General features: G+C 57.4%; 8 protein-coding genes across 8 annotated transcripts; 2 read left to right on the forward strand and 6 right to left on the reverse strand.

Annotated features, from left to right (window-relative positions):
* Nucleotides 1-50: 50 nt before the first annotated feature.
* On the reverse strand, nucleotides 51-2,028 carry UV8b_01701 (uncharacterized protein; the record flags this gene model as incomplete). The annotated part of the gene is made up of 2 exons (XM_043139199.1): nucleotides 51-1,123; nucleotides 1,245-2,028. The coding sequence occupies 2 exons, from the start codon at nucleotides 2,026-2,028 to the stop codon at nucleotides 51-53; spliced, it is 1,857 nt and encodes a 618-aa protein (XP_042995133.1).
* An 887-nt stretch (nucleotides 2,029-2,915) lies between these two features.
* Nucleotides 2,916-4,692, reverse strand: UV8b_01702 (uncharacterized protein; the record flags this gene model as incomplete). The annotated part of the gene is made up of 2 exons (XM_043139200.1): nucleotides 2,916-4,576; nucleotides 4,641-4,692. 2 exons carry the CDS (start codon nucleotides 4,690-4,692, stop codon nucleotides 2,916-2,918), a joined length of 1,713 nt encoding a protein of 570 aa, XP_042995134.1.
* A 1,133-nt stretch (nucleotides 4,693-5,825) lies between these two features.
* Nucleotides 5,826-6,634, reverse strand: UV8b_01703 (uncharacterized protein; the record flags this gene model as incomplete). The annotated part of the gene is made up of 3 exons (XM_043139201.1): nucleotides 5,826-5,889; nucleotides 6,029-6,207; nucleotides 6,284-6,634. The coding sequence occupies 3 exons, from the start codon at nucleotides 6,632-6,634 to the stop codon at nucleotides 5,826-5,828; spliced, it is 594 nt and encodes a 197-aa protein (XP_042995135.1).
* A 1,102-nt stretch (nucleotides 6,635-7,736) lies between these two features.
* Nucleotides 7,737-9,206, forward strand: UV8b_01704 (uncharacterized protein; the record flags this gene model as incomplete). Its single annotated transcript, XM_043139202.1, has 3 exons — nucleotides 7,737-7,986; nucleotides 8,117-8,777; nucleotides 8,837-9,206. The coding sequence occupies 3 exons, from the start codon at nucleotides 7,737-7,739 to the stop codon at nucleotides 9,204-9,206; spliced, it is 1,281 nt and encodes a 426-aa protein (XP_042995136.1).
* Nucleotides 9,207-9,562: 356 nt separating this feature from the next.
* UV8b_01705 (uncharacterized protein) lies at nucleotides 9,563-10,009 on the reverse strand (the record flags this gene model as incomplete). The annotated part of the gene is made up of 2 exons (XM_043139203.1): nucleotides 9,563-9,787; nucleotides 9,851-10,009. 2 exons carry the CDS (start codon nucleotides 10,007-10,009, stop codon nucleotides 9,563-9,565), a joined length of 384 nt encoding a protein of 127 aa, XP_042995137.1.
* Nucleotides 10,010-10,871: 862 nt separating this feature from the next.
* UV8b_01706 (uncharacterized protein) lies at nucleotides 10,872-19,295 on the reverse strand (the record flags this gene model as incomplete). Its single annotated transcript, XM_043139204.1, has 8 exons — nucleotides 10,872-11,510; nucleotides 11,624-11,800; nucleotides 11,877-17,004; nucleotides 17,154-17,709; nucleotides 17,818-18,011; nucleotides 18,098-18,163; nucleotides 18,229-18,254; nucleotides 18,372-19,295. The coding sequence occupies 8 exons, from the start codon at nucleotides 19,293-19,295 to the stop codon at nucleotides 10,872-10,874; spliced, it is 7,710 nt and encodes a 2,569-aa protein (XP_042995138.1).
* A 459-nt stretch (nucleotides 19,296-19,754) lies between these two features.
* UV8b_01707 (uncharacterized protein) lies at nucleotides 19,755-20,216 on the reverse strand (the record flags this gene model as incomplete). The annotated part of the gene is made up of 2 exons (XM_043139205.1): nucleotides 19,755-19,849; nucleotides 20,087-20,216. The coding sequence occupies 2 exons, from the start codon at nucleotides 20,214-20,216 to the stop codon at nucleotides 19,755-19,757; spliced, it is 225 nt and encodes a 74-aa protein (XP_042995139.1).
* Nucleotides 20,217-21,677: 1,461 nt separating this feature from the next.
* On the forward strand, nucleotides 21,678-22,842 carry UV8b_01708 (uncharacterized protein; the record flags this gene model as incomplete). Its single annotated transcript, XM_043139206.1, has 4 exons — nucleotides 21,678-21,693; nucleotides 21,791-21,890; nucleotides 21,973-22,131; nucleotides 22,203-22,842. The coding sequence occupies 4 exons, from the start codon at nucleotides 21,678-21,680 to the stop codon at nucleotides 22,840-22,842; spliced, it is 915 nt and encodes a 304-aa protein (XP_042995140.1).
* Nucleotides 22,843-23,347: the final 505 nt, after the last annotated feature.

The following is a 23,347-nucleotide window of genomic DNA, read 5'->3' on the forward strand; positions in this document are numbered from 1 at the left end:
GGTGAGGAGTGCGTTTGACGGTGCTTTTTCCGTGGTTACGCATGCTCCAGTTACGATCGACTGTGCCGCTTGTCTCGCCGCTTCCTCCGAGCGCGAGCCTTGAGCAGCTCTTCGTCACGATATTCCTCGGGAAGGACGAAATCAGCGTGCTCAATATCCGGAATGGGGTGGCCCCAAGCAAGCACCTTTCGTCCCGTTCGCCGGGTTCTGTTCAGGGCACTATCCCGTTGGTACTTTTTGCTGAAAAAGGACGTGAACTTTCTCGGCGGCTCTGCTAGTTTGGGTGTTGCCGCGCGGGCGGCCGTCTTGGTAGACTTTTTCGCGTTGCCTGCCGCATGAGTCCTGGCCAAGGCCTCCTGGCGCAACTGCTTCGCGGGTGAGACTTCGCTGCTGGTGTCGCTCGGTGATACGATGGCCTCTTCGGAACCTAGGACGACTTCGCCCCCGTGCCGGCTCACCTCACCCTCGCCGAACTCTGCCGTGTCGTTGTCCGAACCCTCCTCTTCTGCCGAGTCCATGATTTCGCTCTTTTGTCGCTCTTGCTGCTGCTGCTGCTGCTGCTGCTGCTGCAGGGCCAGGGCGGCCTGCTGTTGCGCTTGCGAGGCCTTTTCCTTCTTTTGCTTGCGTCGCTTCTCTTCCACATTCCACGCTCGAAACTTTTCCAGGATGTTCTGACAGCCCTTTATGAAGTGCCTGCGCGCAGGCTCGAATGACTTCTTCTTGGTCTCGGTGATGCCGCTGACTCCCATAACTCGGAGCCAGTCGTGTCCTTGCAGGCCCTCCAGCAACCTTATTATCTGATCCTTTTCGTGCTGAGCCCTGCCCTTTTCGGTGTTCCGTATCGACCGCTCGAGCCGCTCCGCCTTTTTGTGCGAAGGCTCGAACAAGCTGTCTGGCAAGGGGTCCTCCAACTGGTTGTTTTGCTGGGTTTCCAAGAAGCGGAAATCGATTCGCTGGCAATCGAAGACGTCGGTAAACAGCGAGTCGCCATATGTGCGGACTGGGAACCCAGGAACGGGTTGAGGCTGTTGAGGTGCTCGTGAGCCGGCTCGCTGCGCTTCCGGACCAGCGCGCGGCGGGTTCGAGTCGACTACAACAATCGGAGTCTCCATGTTTAGCAGATCTGCTCAGGATGGTTGTGTCAGCTACATTGCATTCCAGCTCAAAGGAGGCAGACCGATATGGCAAGACCACACACACACACACAAAAAAAAAAAAAAAAAAAAAAAAAAAGGCAAACTGACGCTGCTCCTTTGGATCATTGCCAATCACTTCATCGTAATCGGGAAAATACGCAGACAAGTCGCTCTTGAACCGAGTGGCTTCCTGCGAACGTAGCTTACGACCTTGCTCCGGGGGTTTGCTCTTCTGCGGCTGCGGCTTGTCAAGCTCAGCCTTGATTCCGTTGGTGACTTTGGCCTGATTTCTGACGAGACCAGCTCCTTCTTGCTCGGCCGGTCGTGATCTGCTCCCCCGGGCGGCAGGCCGAGCGGAAGGCTGATGGGCCCCAGGCGCAGCAGCTGCCGCCGCCGGCGCCGCCGTCCTGGTTGGCGAGCCCTCGCGCGCTCCCCGAGACGTGATTCTGCCCTCGTTCGCATGAGCGGCCGTCGTCGCTGGCCCCTGTCCAAGGGCGGGCGGCCCTGCGGCAGCAGCAGCGGTGGGTGCCCACGGTGTCGGCGGCGGCGGACCACTGTGACCAGGCGGGCCTTGCTGCTGCTGCTGCTGCTGATGCTGCTGATGCTGCTGATGCTGCTGATGCTGCTGATGCTGCTGATGCTGCTGCCGCGCGAGGATCTCAACCGCGATCCTCGACCTCTTGGCCTTGAGCGCGTCGACGTCGCGATCCGAAGGCTCGAGGGCCCTCTTCGGCCGGCCGCGTCGGCTGCAGTCGCTGGGGGCGAACACGGGGCCCGGCGGGTTGGCCGCTCGCGCGGGGGGAGGATGGCTGTGGACAGCGTCGACGTGGTGACGTGGGCGCTGCGTATGGTCAAGGCCGTCAGCTCGCCGGTTGGAGCGGGTGGAGGCCATTGGCGATGGTGATGGTGCAGAGGCCTGGCATTGTCCGTCGCCGGGCTCGGCTGCGAAAGGAAGCGTCTGGTCTTTTTGGTGGTTTTTTTTTTTTTTTTTCCTTTTTTTTCCCCCCCCACGGAGTGTTTCTTTGGTGACGTCCTTGATGGTAACGGCAGGGAGGAGAGATGACTTTTGGCGGATCTCTACAGTGCGATGAGGCGTCGAAGCTGCCTTGCTCAATCCACTCTGTCGTGTTTTTTTTTTTTTTTTGTTTTTTCCCCCCCCATATATGTTATGTATTCTTTTGTTTCTGCACCCAGTGATTGACTCCCTCTCCCGTCTGGTCCATGCTACATAGCTGGCATAGAGGGCCCGTCCAAGCTTTTTTTTCTTTTCTTTTTTCAAAGGAAGCTCGTGCTGGGTTCCCGCCCCTAGCAACGCTGGGCTTGGGCCCTTGGCGGCCTGGTGGTACAACATACGCTGGAGGGTGGTGGGGGTACTCCGTACAGCCCCTGAAATGCGGCCGCCCTGGGCAATTGATCCATTGAAAGCTTGCTATGTTGCTTGCCGTCATGTCGTCCAACCGGACTGGCTGCCGGCTGGGATTTGTTCAACATTCCGACAACGCGCCCTCTGGCAACAGACTGTCGAGTCAGCGACCCCGTTACAGACTACATGACATGCCTTGCATTCCCTGCTTTGTTTTGCAGACGTCGAAATGGCCAAAGCAAATCGACGTGTTCTTCTCTCTAGGGAATAAGCATCTTTACCCTTCCAAACCCGCCCCCCCCCCAACGCGCCTAAGCGCACCCAGCCAAGCTGGCACATGACCTGGCGCCCTGCAACATCTCAACAGTCAGTCCTGCAACTTTATAAGCTTCCTGGTATTCAAGTCCCGGGGTGTTTTAATCCCTTCGAATGGGCAGACTTTTCATCTTCTCCATCACTCTCTCCCTATTCCCCAGCTCGGCCTTTCTTTGCTCCTCCTCCTCCCTCTCCTTCGCCAGAAACTCCCTCTCCAATGCCGCACTCTTGCTCTTGTCAATCTCCGCCTCCTCCTTCCTCCTCACCTCCTCCGGCGCAAGAATCTTATCCTTCCCCTTGACCAGCTTGCTGATCAGCTCTTTACCCTTCTTCCTCGTGCGGAGGTAGGACTCCAGTCCTACCAGGATGGTGTAGCTTTTCGATATGCTCACGTGGGACATGTCCACACCCTCTTCCCTGAGATTCTTCACAAAGGCTCGGAAGTTGCTGGCCGGGGGTCGGTAGTGTCCGCTGAGCGGGGAGAGGGAGCTTAGTCGCCCGTTTTTGATCTTGATGAGGCCGGCGGCGGAGATGCGGCCCCCCTGCAGGAACGAAGAGTGCTGGAAGGCGCCCGAGTCTTTGATGCCGACGTATAGTCGGAACGAGGTGTCTGCAACAAAGATCCACGTGTTTTTCTTGACTGATTTGCGGAGGAGCTGGTTGAAGATGGTGGAGGCGGAGATGTGAGTGACCTTCTTGACGCCTTTTGATTCGTCGAAACTGGGGTCAGCGTACTTGGCTGCGCGGTCGGCCTCGCGTTTCGACTCGGCGGATGAGTCCGAGTCGGACGAGGCCCTTTCGTCGTCGACGGGGTGGAGGAGGGATGAGTTAACAGCCCGGAAGGACGGCGTCGGGTCGTCAAGGGGGACGATGCCGTGCATGCTGTCCTTGTACTCCTCCGTGGTGTCGACCCGGGCGCCGTTCTTGACCCAGCATAGCCTTCCTTCTTCGTCTACCCGCACCAAGTAGTGTTGCCGCTCCTCCCTCGACAAGTACCGTACTTGTTCTCTTTCCAGCCTATCCCTGGGGCAAGTGTCCAACTCGATGTCCTTGCCTTCGCCAAAGTCCAGCCAGTAAAAGTAGTTTTGCGTGGTGCTTGATTTCTTCCATTCCTCGTGGTACATGCGCAGGTTGCTCCCGTACCGGTGCTTGGAGTCCACCATTTCCAGAAAGTACTGCAGGCCCATCATGCGGGCGGCTTGACGTCGCTCAGCCCGGGACGCCTCCATTCGTTTCCTTGCCGCAGCCTTCTCATCCGCCGACATGCCGTCCATAGCCGAGCTCGAGGAAGACTCCGAGTCCGAATCGTCATGTCCCGCGCGACGAGCCACGAGGCTCGCCTTCTTCCACTTTTGACGTGCACTCACTGGTCGATAGTCGACGGGGTCGTCTAGCCCCAGGAGCGCATTGCTCCCGAGGGCAGCTTCATCCTCCAAAGAAGCCCGTGGTTTGGTGCTTTGCCGGAACTGCGCTTCTCGAACAGCCGTCACCCATCTGGTACTGGCGTTCAGACTGTAGCCGTCTAGTTCCCGCCTGGCGCGATATCCCCGAAACGTCTTTTGGATAACCTGCGCCGCCTCGGCGCGCTCTATTTCTTGATCCTGTTTCTGACTCTCGGACATTGATATGGACCGACTCCGCCAGTGCTCTTTCGCTTTACGTCGTGCCTCGACCTCTTTTTCTTCCTGTGCTTGAGCTATCTGCTCAAACTCGTCCTTTGACGGTGGCACTAGTGAGTCCATGTATTCTCGTGTCTTGGGAACTGAGTTGCTGAAGGAAACGGCGCTATCGGTGCACGACGACGACATCTTCCGCTCTTTGCTCACATGCAAGCAGTTCCCTGTCCTGTGGGCGTCGGGCCCGGTAGCGTGGCGTCATGCAGCTAGAGCAGAGCACAACGGGCCGGTTATGAGCAGGGCGGCAGGGGTGAAGGCGGAAAGCGAGTTTATTCAACTCGCTCGACAACTCGGTTTTCTGCCACAGAAGGGCCGGGTGCCGTTATGGCAAGCTGTTCCGGGGTCGAATGCGACTGGGCTTTCTTTCGCCTGTCCGTCGAGAGAATCCAACAGTGACGCGGTGGGGCATAAAGTCAAACAAGACGTCTTTTGTTTTGTCGTGGACGGACAAAGGTCTCGATAGAAAATCGACAAAGAAATTAAAAGGCGGCCAAGAAGGCGAAAATCTGCACCAAAATCTATGTTCAGATGCAATAAAAATACGCACGGCAACGGCTTGCTTGGAGATGCAGAGGGAAGCGAGAGGATCCTTGTCTCATGACCCGATTAGAGGCGGCATGGAGAACGTGGGGGTCGGCCGTCAAGGCACGGCTAGTCGGAACTTGGGACTTGATTGTCCAGACTCCAGACCTTCAGGGATGTTGACGTGGGCGGTGCCGCCAAGGGGCAGTTTTTAGCACTGCCATCCTAGAATCTGGTTCTTGGAATCAGCTGCTGCAATCTGCAAGCGCAGCGGAGAGGAGAATCATCCGAGGAATGGCCACCCGAGCTGAGGGGCGTCATAAGTGATCTGTCCTGGAGACCGGAAGGGGCGGCCAGACGGCAGCGCGGGGAATGTCGCGGTCGAGAGATTCGTCATCGTCGTTTGTTGAGTGAGGCTCTGGAGTGGCAGTGCAATGCAACAGTGACCCCCACTGAAAGGGCAGCTGATCACTACTGTCCCTTGAGGCTGCACGATTACTCCGCACTCGAGAGGCTAAGGCCAAGAAGCGGGCCATGCAGCGGGTTGTGGAACGAGCAGCGCACCGGGATGCTGCCATTCCACCAACAAAGCAACCGACTAGCAGCGAAAAAGGAAAAAAAAAAAAGAAAAAAAAAAGAAGTGGGAAGAAGAAGAAGACGGAAAAGATGAATACAAGTGTATAGAAACGGTGAGATGGATTTGTACGTGGATTTTGCAGTATTGCAAGCAAAAATGAAAAAAAAAATTTTAAATTCGCCAAATATGTGAGAAATGCCCAGCCCTCCATGTCGTCGTCATATCATGCATGATTTTCAGCAAAAAAGAAACTCTCTGAGAACTGGAGATCCCGAAAACTCCGGGTTCAGCAGTATGCAGCTAGACCATGCACCCTTGTCAGCGAATGGTGCCTCGATTCCAACAAGTCGCTTGACCTGGCCTGGCCAAGTTTGCGCGGCAAAAAAAGAGAGACGCGTATCTTGACGGCAGCCAACTTGAGAAGAGTGTCGCGACCTACTTGAGAAAATATTGCAAGCCCAACCGTCTTTTCTCAAGAAATCGGGGCCGAAACTTGGATATCACGCTCTTCGGGGGCAATGCAGGCACGGCCGCTTCAAAGTTGGGGAACGACCCAACCAGCTTGCCTCGGAAATCGTCGAATTCCGAGTATCGCTTGCGAATGTTCATGTGGCACCCCTGTGACCACCGAGTCCGATTAACACGTCTCTCACGTCTTCCCCAGGGTGGGCGCGCGCGCACTTGGCAGACGAACACTGAGGGTTTCCACTCGCACGTTCCAAACGACAAACGCCCCGATGGTCGTGGATCCACCGTTGACGACCGTGTAGTCGACGATTTCCACGCTCTTGGCCCAGCAGGCGTTGTTGCGGTCGTGGTGTTCGCTCGTGTCGTTGTCCCGCAGGGTGATTGCGCCGGCCGGAAGGATCGATTCGGCCGAGATGCTCCGCTGGTGACTGCCACTGCCGCTCGTCGTCCAGTACGGGGGCGAGGCGGCCGAGCTGGCTGATGCCGGGGACCGGGCTACATCATGGCTCGGAGTTTGGCCATTGCGGGTGCTGGCCGCCCGGTTGTCGTCCACGGCCTGTGCCTGTGCCTGTGCCATCCAGCCATGCGTGGGCTTTGGCTGGACGCTTGCTTTCGCCAAGTACGGTGAGAGCTGATCCTCTCGGATGGATTGCGCTACGGTACCACCGACGACGGCGCAAGGCAGCTAGCTGGAGGGAAGCTGGGAAACCCCCCCGAGACGCAGATTCGGGAAAGCAAGGATCCGTGGTTGAGCTGGAATGCGGAATATCAAAGGAGTAAGTATTGAAGGGCTTCTTACAGGCGCCCAGCTGCCACGGTCACGTGAACACTTGTACCTAGGAGCATATCCCCCGCAAAGTCTACTGTACAAACCCCAGGGCTGAACCGTACGCCGACACCGGACTTGACGGTCGACACAGGCGTCACAGAACACAGAACGGCGAAAGGCTACGCAGCGCCCGGTATCCAGGAATTAGGTCATCTGTCCAGTACTCCGTACCAAGCGCTCTCGGGACCATTCACTGGCCGCTTGGTGTGTAAGAGCCTTCTGGGATACAGGCGCCGAGCGGGGGATGGCCAAATTCTGATTGCTCCAATTCCCCTGCATCATCCACTAAGAAGTTACATGTAACCAACCAGGCTTTGCATTCAGTCACTTGAACAAGTCTCTTGAGTGGCTTACATGTCTGATACAAGCAACAGGACAACAACAACTGGCGGCAGGGTTTTTCGGAGTCTCGAGGACATTGAACAATGCTACTTGGCTCTTGGTTCCTCGACGATCCCATTCATGTTTGCTGATGACAGACACTAGGTTTGTGTCTGCTCTAGGACCCACTGCGTATGATTTAGGATTAGGGTCTGGTTGGTTCGGGGGTTTGGAGGGCGCTGCAAGCCCCCCAAATGAAGCACGGGGAACTTGTAATTTGCTGCTGTTAGTGGTGGTATTAGACAGTCATTTCCGCCAGGGAGAAACCAGACAGTCTGTTCCGGGTCTGACAGCGAATCCCATCATTGACATCCCCTCAAATTGATGTTTTCCGCTTGACCCCGCCACGCCGAATTGGCACTTGGTTACAAAACTTTTTCCTGCTTCTGACAGACATTCAGACGATTATTCCTCCAAAAAAAACGTGAGCGTCGACAATACTTTCAAGTTCAGATACTGCAGAGACGTCATGCCCTCTAGATCAGACATCACTTATTTTGGTGCAGGCCCAGCTCTCCTACCTACTGTCGTCCTCGAGGAAGCTGCCAAAGCTCTCCTGAACTATCATGATACCGGGCTGGGCATCGCCGAGCACTCTCATCGCTCCCAGCTAGCTAGCGATATAATCAATCAGACTAAAGCCGATCTGGCCTCCTGTCTTGATATCCCAGATAACTACGAGATACTCTTTATGCAAGGCGGCGGCACGGGACAGTTCGGTTGGTGCATCTCCCTTCCCCTCGCGGCCCTGACTTGAAAGCAGCATTACCAAGAGAGCCTTCCGAGACAATGCTTTCTTCAGCTCTTTATTCATCCTAAAGAGGAAAGACTGACACCAGGACGTCGCAGCTGCCACAGCGTACAACTTTGTCGGTGCTTGGGTTGCCCGCAAGTTGCAAGACATCGTTGGGGACATTGGGTGCGATCCCACGGACCCCAAGGCCATCGAGCAACTCAAGGAGGCCGTCGACAAGGATCTCAAGATCGACTACTTGATCACCGGCGGCTGGTCACATAAAGCGTCTGTGGAGGGCCAGCGGCTTTTTGGCTCAGACCATGTCAATATTGCGACAGACAGCCGCAAGACGAACGGCGGCAAGTTTGGCACCATTCCAGATGAGAGCACCTGGAAGCTGTCCAAGGATCCTGCCTTGGTGTATTTTTGCGCAAATGAGACGGTTGACGGGGTTGAATTTCCTGATTTTCCCCAGTCTCTTCAGCCGGTGCCTGATGGAAAGGGACCAATCGTTGTCGCCGATATGAGTTCGAACATCCTCACCAAAAAGATTCCAATCAACAACTTCTCCGCCATCTTCTTTGGCGCCCAAAAGAACCTCGGCCCAACCGGTATCACTGTTGTGGTTATCAAGAAAAGCTTTTTACCGCCTGTTACATCCCAGCCTCCTTCGAGTCTCATGAGACAACTAGGTCTTCCTATTCCACCCATCATCTTCCAATACGAGACTATTGCAAAGAACAACAGTCTCTATAATACGTTGAGCATCTTCGAGTAAGTCCTAATTACAGTCGCGATTTACGATTCATAAATAGGTCTAATTATCTTATTAGTGTGTACATCATCGGCCAAGTTCTTGCAAAGTTCTTGCAAACATACCCCGACAAGGTTGAAGGACAACAAGCTGTATCCGAAAAGAAGGCCCAACTTATCTACGATGCCATTGAAGCTTTCCCCGAGATTTACAGGATCATCCCCAACAAGGCAGTACGGTCGCGTGTCAATATTTGCTTCAGGGTTACCAAGGGTGATGATATCGATGCTGCAGAGAGAGCCTTTCTAGAGGAGGGTCTTGCCCAAGGACTGACTGGGTTAAAGGGACATCGTTCGCTTGGTGGAATTCGCGCAAGTAACTACAACTCTGTTCCTCTTGAGGGCGCAGAGAAGCTTGCGAAATTCATCCGCGCTTTCGCGATGTCGTAAGAGCAGCTTGTCGGCAAAGCATAGTCGAAAATTCGGTTCCCAAGGCAGCGCCTGCTGGCACCGACCTCAACTATACCGGAGTGGACATGGAACAAGTCTACACAGAAATAATGCTTTTACTTCCCTTTTTTTTGGTGTAGGCCAATTTGACTTGAGAAGAAGCTGTACAGCAATCTCACAAACGTTTCGGCCGTACTCCTTGTGATGGGTGGTAGCCGCAACAGTGCATAGACGGCGACAACACTACACTCGCAACAAGAGAAAACCACATATCTCTACGTACGGAGAAGTCGTTTCTGCGGCAGTGGCAGAACTTCGAACATCTACGGCACAGTCGTAATAACTCACGTGACCCTTTATTGCTTAATGGCCATTCGAACAATCGTAGCCTGGGTTGTTCTTCTTGTGCGGCTACCCTGCCAGAGTAGGAGTTGCTCGATGACGATTACTATATGGACTTTTAACGACGGAACAAGCTTCGGATACCAACGACCTCTGATATACATGGCCGACGAGGCGGGAACGGCGTTGCTATGCAGAACAATGGCGACCTGATCGGGGCACGGACGTGGTTTTGAGGGCTGTCTCAAGTGTAACATCAGCATTAATGGCGACCAAGAAGGCGAATTTCACATCCATGATACCGCAGGTGATTTGAGGCCAAGTAAATAAAACGGCCTGACGCCCAGGTCCAAGGTGTTTCTGTTGGAGCGCTTGACTAATACTGAAGCTTGTCTCGGAATGTAGGATGCTATGAAACGGGTTCCTGGAGCGAGAGAGAAATTGCCTGTGATTTGATACATGTTACTTATATGTACTACGTTGCCGATCGTCCCTCCCTCATCCGCCCCAGTACAATATCTATTGACCAAAGCCGTTTCAGTACCATGGGCTCCCAAAATTTTGGGAAAGGGCGGGAAAGAGATGCACCAGCCGACCAGACCATTCCAGATAAACTTGTCTTCATCACTCTCCCACCACTGCTGTTTCCCTGTGCCGGATGATTTGCCATGAATCGGGGATTCCTTCATGGTCTGATATTTTCTATCGTGATCGAAAAGTGGCTACGTTCGGTTCCGAATCCTCTCCAGATCATTTCGCAGATCTCGGGATGTCGCAGAGTTAGGGGCATGACTTCCCTAACAGGTTTAACTCGTCAGCAGTCCAGTGAACCGTATTTGAGGTGTCTGGTCGGCATCCACGCCGAATGCAATGTGCCTTGCCCTGAGGGCAGCCTCAGTTCGCTGGAAGCCAAATCTTCCTCGAAAATGACTCAGTCCGCTCTTAATAGGGAATCCCTTGAGACTTGCTGGAATCACGTGCCGCTTCGATTTGATGCCCTTAATCAACTTGTTGACTGCTGAAGTTCGATCCTCAGGTTCGCGTCGTCCAAGGGTTTCCGAGTCACAATCCTCCGACTCGGAGAGCATTCTGAGGCTATCATTGAGGTTCTCCCTGCCCGCCGTCAAATTAAAGGCGGCGAGATTGTTCTAAAATTTAACGAGTGACGTCAAGTCATTACTAGCGGCAGGGTTGTATGACACGGTTAGAGCAGTATATTAGAACCCTGCTTTATACATCTGCAGCTTAGCTCAATCAAGCCTTCTTCTTCCAACCCAATCAATCAATGCATCGCGCCCCGTAACACCTTGGCTGCTGTTTGCGTCACGCCGCGCTGTTGCCGGCCCGCTGCTCCAGAATGTCTGCCGCCAGAGCGCGCAGACTCGCCGCCTGGATGATGGCACTCAGCTGCAACTCGACGCCCGTCTCCCTCCGGACCCAATTCCGCAACTCGACCGACACCAGCGAGTCCAGGTTGTACGACGCCACCGGCGCATCTGCCTGCACCTCCTCGCGCTCCAGGATAGCCATGGCGGCCACCTTTGTGATGAGCGCCTCGGTCAGGCCCTCCAGCGGGTTCTCCGCCGCCGTCCACGAGGTCGAGTAGACGTCCGCGCCCCCGCCCCGGCCGGACTTGTCCTTGAGCTTGTCGGCCTTGAGGCGCGCCATGGCGTGCACCGGGTGCAGGTACTCCCACGGTCCGTCGCGGATCCTCTTGCCGTCGAGGTACAGCTTGAAGAAGATGGACCGGCCGTTGTGGTAAAACACCGGCGACCTGCCAATGATGCCCTTGACAATGGTTCGGATGTTGGCCATTGTCAACGTGGCGCCGAGGCTTTGCTTCAGGGCGCTGCCGAGACTTCTGTCGGCGACGTAGCCGACGTCCAGCACCACGGGCAGGCAGATGGACACGGTGTGCTGGCCACGGGCATTGCGATACTGGGCGAAAGCGTCGTAGAATGCCTGTATTCCCGCGCCCCCCGGGTCCCCCAAAACGTCAGCATCTCGTCCGCAGTCTCGATACCCCCCGGAAACGGGAGGGAAAATCTCGTCGTCGTTGCCTTGGCGAGACTTACCGCTGTGCCGGCATAGATGGCTTGTCCGCCGTTCCCGCTCTCGCCGTTGAACGAGCCAAGGGCAATGAAAAAGTCAAGGTTATCAGGCATCAGCTCGTGCAGATTCCACGCGCCCTGCACTCGCGGCCCGGTGTTGATCTCCCAGTCCTCATATGTGGCGTTTTCGAGCAGTTTATCCTGTGAGCCTGACGGTCAGCGTCTTTCGTTTTACCACCGCCTTGTCCTCGTCATCTTGAACGAGGCGTCGACTTACGCTGAGAAGAAGCGCGCTGTGCACCACCCCGCGTACCGGGGGCAGGTCCTGAATGGATTCGACAACCTTGGCGAGGTCCTCGCGAGAGCCGATGTCGCAGGCCAGAGCTCGCACCGTGACGTCTGTCCCTTGGAACTTCTCCAGCATCCTCTGGACTTCCGAACCGGAAGCTCCACTGCGACCCAGCAAGACAACGTATCGGGCCCCGTTCTCGATCATCCAGTACGCCAGGTTGTTGCCGATACCTCGCGTGCCTCCCGTGATCAAGTACGTGGCGTCGGGCCTGAGCGAAAACGGCGCCGGCCGCAGTGCGCTCTCCGCCATGACATGCTCGTCCTTCCCAAGCGTGAGCACAATCTTCCCCATGCCATCGCCAGATCTGAGCTTGCGGAGACTCGAGGCAAACTGAGACACTGGCAGGACTGTCAGGGGCTTGATTGGGGTGATGACGCGACGTCCAAGCAACCGCACGACTTCGCCAAAGACTTCCTTTACCTCTTCCGGCTTGTGCTGGTACAGCCCGCGGAGATCGATGCTGCTGAACGAGACGTTCTTGTCAAACGTCTTCATGGGCAAGTGGTTGTTCTGAAAGGCGGCCTTTTTGTCGATTTCTACAAACCGGCCGAATCGCGCGGCCAGCGCCCAGGTGTCGGCCAGGCGCTCCCCACCGAGGGAATTCACAATGACATCCGCTCCTCTCCCTTCTGTCGCGCAGAGAATCTCGTCCCTGAAGTGAGGTGTGCGGCTCGAGAAGATGTGATTGGCGGGTATGCCGAATGCCCTGTGCAGAAACTCCCTCTTCTCGCTTGTGCCAGCCGTGGCGAGCACTCGAGCGCCCAGGTGCTGCGCAATCGCAACGCACGCCTGGCCCACTGCTCCGGCCGCTGAGTGGACAAGCACCGTCTCGTTCTCCCGCAGACGAGCGGTGCGCATGAGTGCCAAAACTGCGAGGGAATACGCGAGCGGAATGCTGGCGGCGTCGGGGATGCTGAGGTGTGCCGGAACCCGGGCTGCATGCCAGGCCGGCATCCTCTTGTACGTCGAAAAGGCGCTGCCGTCCAATGACAGGAAAAAGACCCGGTCGCCGTCCTGCAGGTGCGCCACGCCCGAGCCCACCTTGATAACCTTGCCAGCGCCGTCGAATCCTGGCGGAGCCCAAGGAATAGCGCCGAGCACGAGATCAAGATCGCGGTGGCTCACGCCCACCGCCTCGACCTCGACAATGATGTCGTCTTCGCCAAGCTGCTGCTGCAGCAGGTTCTGCGTCCTGCGGAAGTAAATCGAGTCGGGGCTTCCCGAGACGTCCGTCGTCATCTCCAGGGCGCCGTCTCCCTCCCACATGTTTTGTTCCTTGCGGAAGGAAACTCCTTGCTCCGCGGCGAAACGCTCCTTGTAGTCCTTCAGCATCCGCATGCGAGGCAGGTGAACGGATCCGTTGTGCCATACAAAGTCCTGGTCCTCGGCGCGGGTCGCTTCAGGATCCAGTAACACGTCCACCAGTTTGACGATGCCGGAGACGCCTCGACTCGTGTGCGGCACTTGGTCGAACAAGAGCAAGCTCTTCTCACCTTCTTCGATCCGCAGCGAGCGGAGCATTCCCTTGATGAAACTGGTCTCGGGGACGCCGCCCTCGGGAATCACCCACAGCAACCCTTGGTTGTGCAGGAGCAAGCTCTGCAGGCTTTCAAACTTGTCAGGCGAGACGTCTCGTAGAAGCGTGTTTTGAGGCGCGTCGAGGACAATGTAGTACGAGTCGCTCGACGAGTCGATTTCGGCAAGGGGCTTCGTCTCGACCGGAAGCCCGAGACGCTCCGATATGGCATCTGCCACCGCCTGGGCGAACGCCACCTCGTCGTCGTCAATCAACGGCCCGCATACGGTGATGGGCCCCGGGTTGTCCTGGCGGGCAACCTTTTTGGAACACATGACGCTCATCGTCTCACCCTTGGAGCCGGAGCCGACCTGGACGCAAGCGTCGACCCCCGAGAAACCGGTGTCCAGCAAGAGGCGGTTCCACACCTCTGTCGGCATCATGGGCCCTTCCTCCAGGTCGCGATAGTCGTCCTCGGCGTACCACCAGCCGGGGAGCAGCATGAACGGCACGAGCACGACCGAATGGTGGTTTGCTTCCAGCACGACTAGCTTGCCCTTGGGCTTGAGCAGAAGCCTCAGGTTGTCCATGGTGGCGGCCATGTTTTTCGTAGCATGCAGCACGTTGGCGGCGATGACGACGTCAAACTCGTCAGCATCAAATCCCTGAGCCAGGGGGTCCTGGCTGATGTCGAGCTTCTTGTACGTGATGCGCGGGGACCACCTGGCCAGCTTGTTCCGGGCATTCTCGAAAAACCCAGACGATATGTCGGTGAAGGTGTAGTTGAGGAACGCGCCCTGCTTTATCGTCCTTGACAAGGCCTCGAGGACAGGCAGCGTCGTGCCGGCGGTTCCCGCACCAATCTCCAGAATGCGCAGGTTTGGCTCGAGGTTGGAATAATCGAGCATCACGTCGCCGAGCACCGAGCTCAGCAGCTTGTTCCCCAAGTCTGCCTCGTAGTGACGTGTGAGCCGGCCGTCGGTGAGCATGATTTCAAGGGCTTCCACTTCTCCCCGCAAGATGGGCATGAGCCGCTCGCCCACGGCGCACAGCATCTCGCCCTGACCGTCCTGGCGTCGCACCTTTTCCAGCAGAGCCGTCGGCTCGGCATCAAACTCAATCTTGTGCCGGGAGACATATCTGGCTGCCCAGTTCACGAACCGCGACAGGTGAAAGGGCAACTCTGGGCGGCCGCCCTCGGCCATGACCTTGCACACTCGGTGAATATAGTACGAGGCGGCCGTTTCCAAATCCCGAATGCCCGCGACTTGTGCTTGGTCAAGCTGCCCAGGCGCAAACCTGCTGGAAACCTCGTCGGCCGGCATGAGATCGATTCTGGGCAGCAGTTCCCAGACCCAGTTGTCGGGGATTTCCGCCGCGGCGTCCCCGTCGTCCTCGTCGGCCGATCCGATGGTGCGGAAGGCGAGCGACTCCCACTCTGCTATGGGGGCGAGTGAGCGGCCGTCTCCCTGTCTTGCGAAGACGGCGACGCTGACTTGCATACGACCACCCTTGACGTCGTACTCCAGCAAACGCGTGACAATGTCGAAGCGCTGTTTCGGGTTGGCCGGGATGTTGTTGGAGATGCGGAAGCGGCTTATGTAGTTTGGCATTTGCGCCGGCCTTTTCCCGTCCTCCGTCTTCTGGAGGGGAGCGCCTCCTTGAAGAAAGCCGTCGATTGTTGGCGGGTCGACGGTGACGTGGGAGCCATAGGGGCCCGGTTGCCACTGGGCGGCACCGAGATCACGAAGCCGATGCTCCAACACGGTGTACCCGTGACCTTCGAAAAAGCGCACCGAGTTGCGGAACGTTGGGCCGTATCGCGTGGCCCTCACGCCGGCTTCCTCGTAGCTCCGGACAATGTCGTGCTCGATCAGGCTAGCGGTTGTGTCCACGTCACGCAAGCCAGCTTGTAGCGTCGGGGTTGCGGTCGTCATGTCTTCCATCTCGGGCTCTATCCGACCATACGCATGCACACTCCATCCCGTGGTCTCTGACCACGATGAGATTGCAAAGGACCAAATCGTTGATGAGAAAGCGTCGGTGCCTATCGCCATTGGCCAAAGCCGTGTGACCAACTCCACCGTCTGTTCTTCCTCCATCTCCAGCCGTGCAACGACGTGGAAATCCTGAATGAGGAGAGACGCCGCTGGAGCGGCCAAGGTCCGTCTGGCGGCCTCGATAGCGCAGGACATGTATCCCGTCATGGGGAAGATGACGGCGCCAGCCACGACGTGATCCCGAATCCACGGCATTTCGTCGAGGGTGAAGACTTGTCTGTAAATCCGCTGGTTACCTCCCGTGGCAGCCATCTTTCTCCCGAGCAGAGGATGGAAGGGCTCTCCAGGGAAAAGCGCTTCGTGGGTGGCCCGAGGCCTGACCTCGTAGCTTACAGACTTGTCCCATGCGTAGGCCGGAAGACCGGTGACGACATGGGCGTTGTGCATATCTGTCTGGTTGACCTGGCCGAGCTGTATCGGAACACCTCCAATGTTGAAGAGGGATCCTGCGAGGTTCATGAGGGAATCCATGGCATTGGATCCACGAAGAAGCGAGGCGAGATAGGTGAAGGACGAAGCGGCTGGCTGCCCTCGACTGGTCTGGACCGACTCGACGGTTTGCTTTATCGGATTCTTCAGAGCAGCATGCGGGCCGACTTCCAGGAGAATGCTCGGAACAGAATCTCTGGCCGCACCCCCTGTCGACGACTTGCCGCTCTTTGGGCTGAACATGGTTTGGATGGCGTCTGCAAACCTGACAGGCTGGACCAGGTTCCTGACCCAGTACGACGCGTCGAGGTTGTCGACGCCCGGCTCCAGCGCGCGTCCAGTAACAGCGGAGATGAAGACGGGGCGGGAATCACCCTCGTCCCCGTGAGCGCTCGGCGGTGAGTGTCCCTTCAGAGCAACGAACGGCTTGATGGCTCGCAGATAATAGTCGGCCACCTCCTCCATGTGCCGCGAGTGATACGCCACCTGTACTTTGAGCTTGCGGGCGAACAGGCCGCCCCGCTCCGCGGCCTTGTGGATGGCATCGATGGCGGGTTGGTCCCCCGAGATGGTAACGCTGCTGGGACTGTTGATGGCAGCGACAGTGGCATAGTGGCCATCTGCATGGTCCTGCACCAGCTTCTCGGCCTCGTGGGAACCGACGCCGACGGCCAACATGGCGCCTCTGCGGCTCCGGCTGCCAGCCAGAATAGCAGCTGCCTGTCCACGGAAGTACGCAACAGCGATGGCCGCCTCGAACGCGATCAAGCCAGCCGCGAAAGCAGCGGCTATCTCTCCGCTCGAGTGGCCAGTGACCATGGTCGGCTTGACACCCCAGCTCTGGAGGAGCATGACCAGGGCGATCTGCACAGCGGTACAGGCTGGCTGGCTGATCTCGGCATCATTGACGAGCGAATCTGCTTCCGACTTGCTGAGCTCTTCAGTCAGGGACCATGGCGCTCCCAACGCGCGGAGCTGCGCCTCTGCCGTGTCCATGGCCTCGCGGAAAACTTTGTATTGGCCGAGACCAGAAGCCATTTGGGCATACCTGTTTTTCTACTTGTCAGCAAGTCCTTCTATACTATTTTATTTTGCTATTTTATTTTATTTTATTTTTTTAATTCCAAACCGCCAACGACCGGGACCTGATCCGGAGAGAGAGCAGGGGTTTTTTTTTTTTTGTTTTCTTCCACGTACTGTGCACCTTGCCCTGTAAAGGCAAAGGCGAGATTCTGGTCCTTGGCACGGCTAGGCTTGGATGTTGACAGTTTGTCCTGAAGTGCGGCTACCGAATCGGCTACAACAGAGACGCGGTGCGGAAAGTGTGAGCGGCGCTGACCGAGGGTGTAGCTGAGATTCCGCATAAAGTCTCTGGATTCGGGGGTGTCGTCGAGATACTCGCCAAAGGAGGCGCAGTAGGAAGCGAGACTCTTTTCTGACCGCGCAGAGAGCACGAAGAGTTGAGGACGGCCGGACTGGTCGGCGCGGTTGCTGCCATGGCCGTTTGTGCCGTTGATGTGATGGCCGCCTGTGCCGTTGGTGTGATGACCATTTGTGCCGTTAATGTAATGGATGCCGTTGGCGCCGCTGCCGTTTACACCATTCGTGGCTGAGACGGCACCGTCGGTACCGTGAACGTCATCTTTTGTCCCGTTTGTCCCGTTGGTGCCAGCCGTGCCATTGGATATCCGGCCCCGGGATGTCCATGGCGCCGCGTCCTCCAGGATAATGGCAGAGTTGCTGCCGCCAAAGCCTGCCGTCGGGTTAGTCCACGTCGCCCATGCGCCCACACACCGGGAGCCCAAGAGAAGCATCAGGCAGGCCGGCCCAGGGAACGGCTGGTACGTTTGGCGTCACTCACCAAAGTTTGTCACCAGGACTCGTTTGAGCTCGTTTTCCGGCCAAGGAATCGGGCTCGAGGTCACCTTGAGTCTGTCTTGTCCTGGAATTTTGGGATTCATCTTTTCAAACCCAGCGGTTGGTAGAACTACGCCTTTTTCAATCATCAAGACAGCCTTGACGATGGCGAGAACACCACTCGCCCCCTCTAGGTGGCTGCAGAACGAGTCAGCGATACGCCGAGCAAAGAGGACGTCGTGATGGATACTTGCCCAAAGTTGGATTTTACAGATCCAATGTACAGGGGGTTTGACGACGTGCGGTCCTCGGCCAAGACGGCAGCAAAGGCACCAGCTTCGATGGGATCCCTTGGCAAGTTTCGCAAACGTTAGTTGACGGTCCAGGAAAAGAAAGAAAGAGAGAAGCAACATACCCGGCTGCTGTGCCAGTTCCATGGCCCTACAGAGAAAAAAAAATCAAAATCAAAAGGTTAGCCACACTCTCGTCCCGCTCCAAAACAAAGAAAAAGCTTCTATGGATATTCATTTTTTTTTTTTCATAGGGGGGGGGCCGCACTTCAACAACAGGGGTCTGGCGAGGATCCAGCCCAGCCTTGTCATGCACCATGCGCAGCAGCTTGCGGTGTGCCGCGCCGTTGGGCATGGTGATTCCCTCGGCCCTCCCTCCGTGGTTGCACGCCGAGCTGCGGATGACGGCGCGGATGGGATCGCCGTCGCGAAGGGCATCGTCGACGCGCTTGATCAGCAGGCAGGCGGCGCCCTCGCCGCGGCCAAAGCCCGCGGCCTTTTCGTCGTACGAGTACGACCTGCCGTGCGTCGACAAGGCGCCCATCTTGTCGAGGGTGAGCCAGCCGCCGGGCGTCAGGGACAGGGCCGCCGCTCCGACAAAGGCGGCGCTGCACTCGCCGTTGCTCAGGGCGGAAACGGCCTGGTGGGCGGCGTACACGCTGCTCGCGCAGGCGGCGTCGACGGCGACGCTGGGCCCGTCAATGTCGAAAAAGTACGATATCCGGTTCGCCACCATGCACGGGCCGATGCCGGTCGCCGAGAAGGTGTTTGCGGCGTGGTGGTCCTCGCCCAGGCGCTGCGAGTACTCGTGCTGCCCGGCCCCGACAAACACGGCGGTCTTGGTGCCGGCCAGGTCGAGCAGCGACTTGCCCGCGTCCTCGGCCGCCTCGAGGGCGCACTCGAGCATCAGCCGGTGCTGCGGATCCGAGGCGCGCGCCTCCTCGGCTCTCATGTGGAAGAAGGCGGCGTCAAAAGCGTGCACGTCGTCGGGGAGGAAGTGAGCGCCCTCGGCGCGGTAGGTGCCCGACTTGTCATGGTCGCCTGGTTTCCAAAACGCCTTGTGGTCGTACCTGTTCCGGGGGAACTCGCTCCACGCAGACTTGGCCTGCTCCAGGAACTCCCAGAGCCCCTTCCCTCCGATGCCGGGAGCGCGGTACGAAAGGCCAATGACGGCAATGGGGGTCGCCTCCATGTTTTTCTTTCTTTCTTTCTTTCTTTCTTTCTTCCTTTCTTTTTATTTTTCAAAAGGGCTATCGGGGGTCTGTGAAAGTGACGGAGAGAAAAGAAGCTGGGGAGAGAAGATGCGCAAAAGACAGCCGGCGTTGATGGCTCTCACTCAGGCTTGCTCACCGGTCGTCTATATAGGTATGTATGTTGGCAAATATGACCCGCGGGGAGTCGAACCGTGATTGAAACGCTTCTCGTGAAGAGCTTCGGCCACAGCACCCCTGCTTATTCGCCGACTCGGTTTACTGTAGGGAATCCTACATGGGGTCCGGAATCCAGGAATAAGTACAAGCAGGCTACTGATATGATATTCTTTATGGATGGGCAAGGGGGAACAAAAAAAAAATGAGGGGGTGGGCGCAAAACAAGACATGCATTGCGTGCGTCGTTTGATCCTTTGGCAGCTGTCACGTCAGCCTGCAAGTCAGACAGATGAGAGTTGAGCAAATAGGTTCGTCGTAAAACCCGAGACGATGTCGAAGCTCAGCCGGCCGGCGGCGACCTGGGTCCAATATCGGACTGTCAGGGTCAGGTCAGCAGGCATATCAGCAACGTCAACCGTTGCAAGTCAGCATGCAGCTGTGGTGTAGCCGACCATGGGTGAGGCAAACGGCGGCCCGTGCAAGTGGCCACGTGCCGGGACGCACCACAAAGCAAAGCAAAGCAACAGTGCCAAGCGTTTGACGCGGAAGAAAAGAACGGTCCAAGAGGTTCTTCCATGGCAAGGCCCGTCGCAACGCATGTGTGGCCTCTTACTGATCGGTCCAGTTTCGACGCTGGGGGATGCAGAGTTAAACAGAGTTCTTGGAACGGTAGCCTCGGAGACGCCACCGTTGGAACCATCCGGGGTTTGGGCGTTAAACTTGAAACCTGCGGGAGTCGTCATTACTGTAGAATATCAATAAATGAGACAGTCCGTACTCCGTACAACGTGCCGACAACCAAGACAAAGTGCAGAATCGGGGATTCGGTGCGGGAGCGGAGGTCCCATCAAGGTCGAACGGGGGGGGACGGAGCGGCGTCAACGGTGACATCAGTAACATCATGGCCGTGCCGCCGCGCAGCATCATGGCCTCCTCGTGGGTGAAGGCCAGGTGGACGTAACGCGCAGTCCGCCGTCGCACCACGTGATGGCAAACAATCAAAAAATGCTGGTTTGGTGGCGACACGGCAACGTGGTGAAGCGGGAAGCCCCAAGTAACCCGGACCCCACCGAGCGGCACTGCTCATCCGTGATTGGCTCCTGTCGGAATCGCCGCGTTCGTCAGGGGCAGGGGCAAGGCATCATAACGACCGGTAGCGGCCCCACTTTTCCCTGGCGCCACCATTGCGTTGCCGCACTCCGGAGTACCATGTACTTGTGCTCCGTACATATAACGGCGGCCCACACATGATAAGAGAGGGCATATGATTAGCGTTTTAAACCTCTGACTGCCCTTTCTCTCTCGAAAATAGTTCCAATTACAGTAATATGAGAAGTGTTACCTATAGTATGTACTCCCCGCGCACGCTACGAAAAAATCGGGCACCCCTTGGCCGTAGGCATCAGCCCCTGGATCATTCGGTTGCGTCTGGGCCATCAGCCTGAATATGTGACGAGTACAACGAGTGCAACCAGTACGACGCAGGCACCAGGCAGTCGAGTCAGCGTCCGGCCTTTGCGGCCCAAGCAGGATGCATTCAAACCGTCGGGGTGATTATTTCCCGTGATTAGGGCGAACGGCCTGGTCGGTGCTTGATTGCGCAGGCTGCAGCCAACAGGTGTTAGGCGTGGTTATAGCAGGGATAAATCACGAGCAATCCGTCCCAAACTCCCCACATGCACCGGAATTACCCGGTCTGAAAGCCTTCACTCAACCATAGGGGTCAGGGGGGTTGAAGCTAGTAAGAAAGCTAGTAAGATGATCCCCTCTTACCTTTTGGTCATCATGGCACCACCAGCCCCTTCACAGCTGGTCCACCCAGCAGGGGTAAGCCCCTGTCGTCAGCCCAGGCACGTGCCCCGCCGCGGAGTAACTTAGGCACCTGGTAGTTGCATACCTGCCGGCCCGGGACTATTGGGCGCTGCAGCTGCACCCCCTGGCGGCCAGACAGCATGCCACAACCAACATTGCCAGCTGGAGATGCAAATGTGTTCCCCTCTGCACAGCTTCAGTCCTGATCGGTTTTTCCTCCTTGCTTCTTTGTTCCCATCCGGAAATGCGTATTTTCCGGGCCCCAGTCGCGAGACCACCCTCTGCACAGCTTCACTCTTGCTCGGGTTTTCCTTCTTGCTTCTTATCCTCCCCCACAACCTCAACCCGACATCGTCAGAACCGCGGCGTCAAAGAGTCGCTGCAGCTTCGACATGGCCGGAGACCCTGGTGATTAAGTCCCCCTTGCCTCGCAGAGACCTTTCCCCCCCTCTCCCCCTCCGGACCAAGCAGGACCAAGGTGTTGACGTGCTCCCCCCCTCCCCAGTTCTCTACAGCCTTTTCGTCTACGCGCCCAACCAAGCCGCGCCCATCTTCTTCTCCCTCGCTTTTGCCCTCTCGGCAGCCGGTCACATCTGGCAGTGCATGTGAGCATTTCCTCATCAACCTCGCTCCCTCTCCCCCCCACCTCCCCAAACCCCACGCAGGCTGCCGCTCACCAGGACAAAGCCGGTATAAGAGCTTCAAGCTCGTCGGACTGCATCCCTTCTGCGCCGTCCTCTTTACAGCCGGGTACGCTCTGCGGGAGTACGCATCCAAAAACTACCTATACAGCGACAGGAACCTCATTATCTTCATTGTCAGCCAGGTGCTCATCTACATTTGCCCGTCAGTTCAGCCCCCCTCCCCCCTCGGACCCGCTCCCTTGCAGCCGCGCGCTAACTCGGCAACTACGGCAGCCCCCTGCTAGAGCTCGCCAACTACCATGTGCTTGGGCGGGTGCTTCGGTACGTGCCGCACCTGGCCCCCCTACCCCCCCGGGCGGTTCTCGCCACGTTCGGCAGCCTCATGGCGCTCGTTGAGGCGCTCAACGCCGTCGGCGTGTCGCTCAGCTCCAACCCCTCGTCGGACGCGGACCAGCAAGACCTGGGGGGCCGCCTGACCGTGGCCGCTCTGGCCATCCAGCTGGCCCTTATTGTCATCTTTGCCGCCCTGGCGGGGCTCTTCCACCGTCGCTGCGCGAGGGCCGGGCTGCTCGGCGGCGGCGTGGCGGCCACCCTCGCCGCGCTGTACGCGAGCATGGCGCTCATCCTGGCGCGCTGCGTCTACCGCCTGGTGGAGCACGCGGGCAGCACGGCCGTGGACATTACCGACCTGGAGAGCATGCGGTCGCTAAGCCCGCTCCTGCGCTATGAGGCCTACTTTTACGTCTTCGAGGCCAGCCTAATGCTGGCCAACTCGGTGCTGTGGAACGCCTGGCACCCCGGACGGCTGCTGCCCGGGACGGCCGGCGTGCACCTGTCGCCGGACGGGGAGACGGAGTACACGGGCGCGCAAGAGGACGGGCAGCGGCTGAGGAAAAGGTGGTTTGCTCGCTGACGCCGTGCGTTCCGTCTGGCAAGGAGCAAGAGGTTCGTCTCGGTCCGTTTGGCGAGGAGCAAGAGGCCGTTTCGGGAGCCAGGCGGCTAAAGCGTATATTCTACTCGGGCTTCTTACCGGCAGCAGCTGGGCTGTTGGTTGTTATCGAGCTATTTGATACAGTTCAATAGAGTGCACGGTGAAGAGGTTGCTAGGGGCTGTACGGAGTAGCCATGCTAGCTGTCGAATGTCGCGTTATCGTTTGGAGGAGATGATTAAGGGTGCCGCTACGTTTGAATTTCGTTGTGTGCATGCATCTCCTCTTCTTCTCGGCCCGAGGTGAAAACAGAGACTAGACAGCCCCCAGATCAGCAGATATCGCGCCACCCTCGGATCTAACTAAGCACCCCACGCAGCGGCGTGCGCGGTCCCCATTCGCACGCAGGAAAAGTGAAGTCGAAAGCATTGCACGCGCTATCCTGTACAATATCAAAGAAGAAAAGCAGAAGGAGAAGAAGAAGAAGAA

This window comes from Ustilaginoidea virens, chromosome 1, assembly GCF_000687475.1.
Source record: "Ustilaginoidea virens chromosome 1, complete sequence".
Classification (NCBI taxonomy): domain Eukaryota; kingdom Fungi; phylum Ascomycota; class Sordariomycetes; order Hypocreales; family Clavicipitaceae; genus Ustilaginoidea; species Ustilaginoidea virens.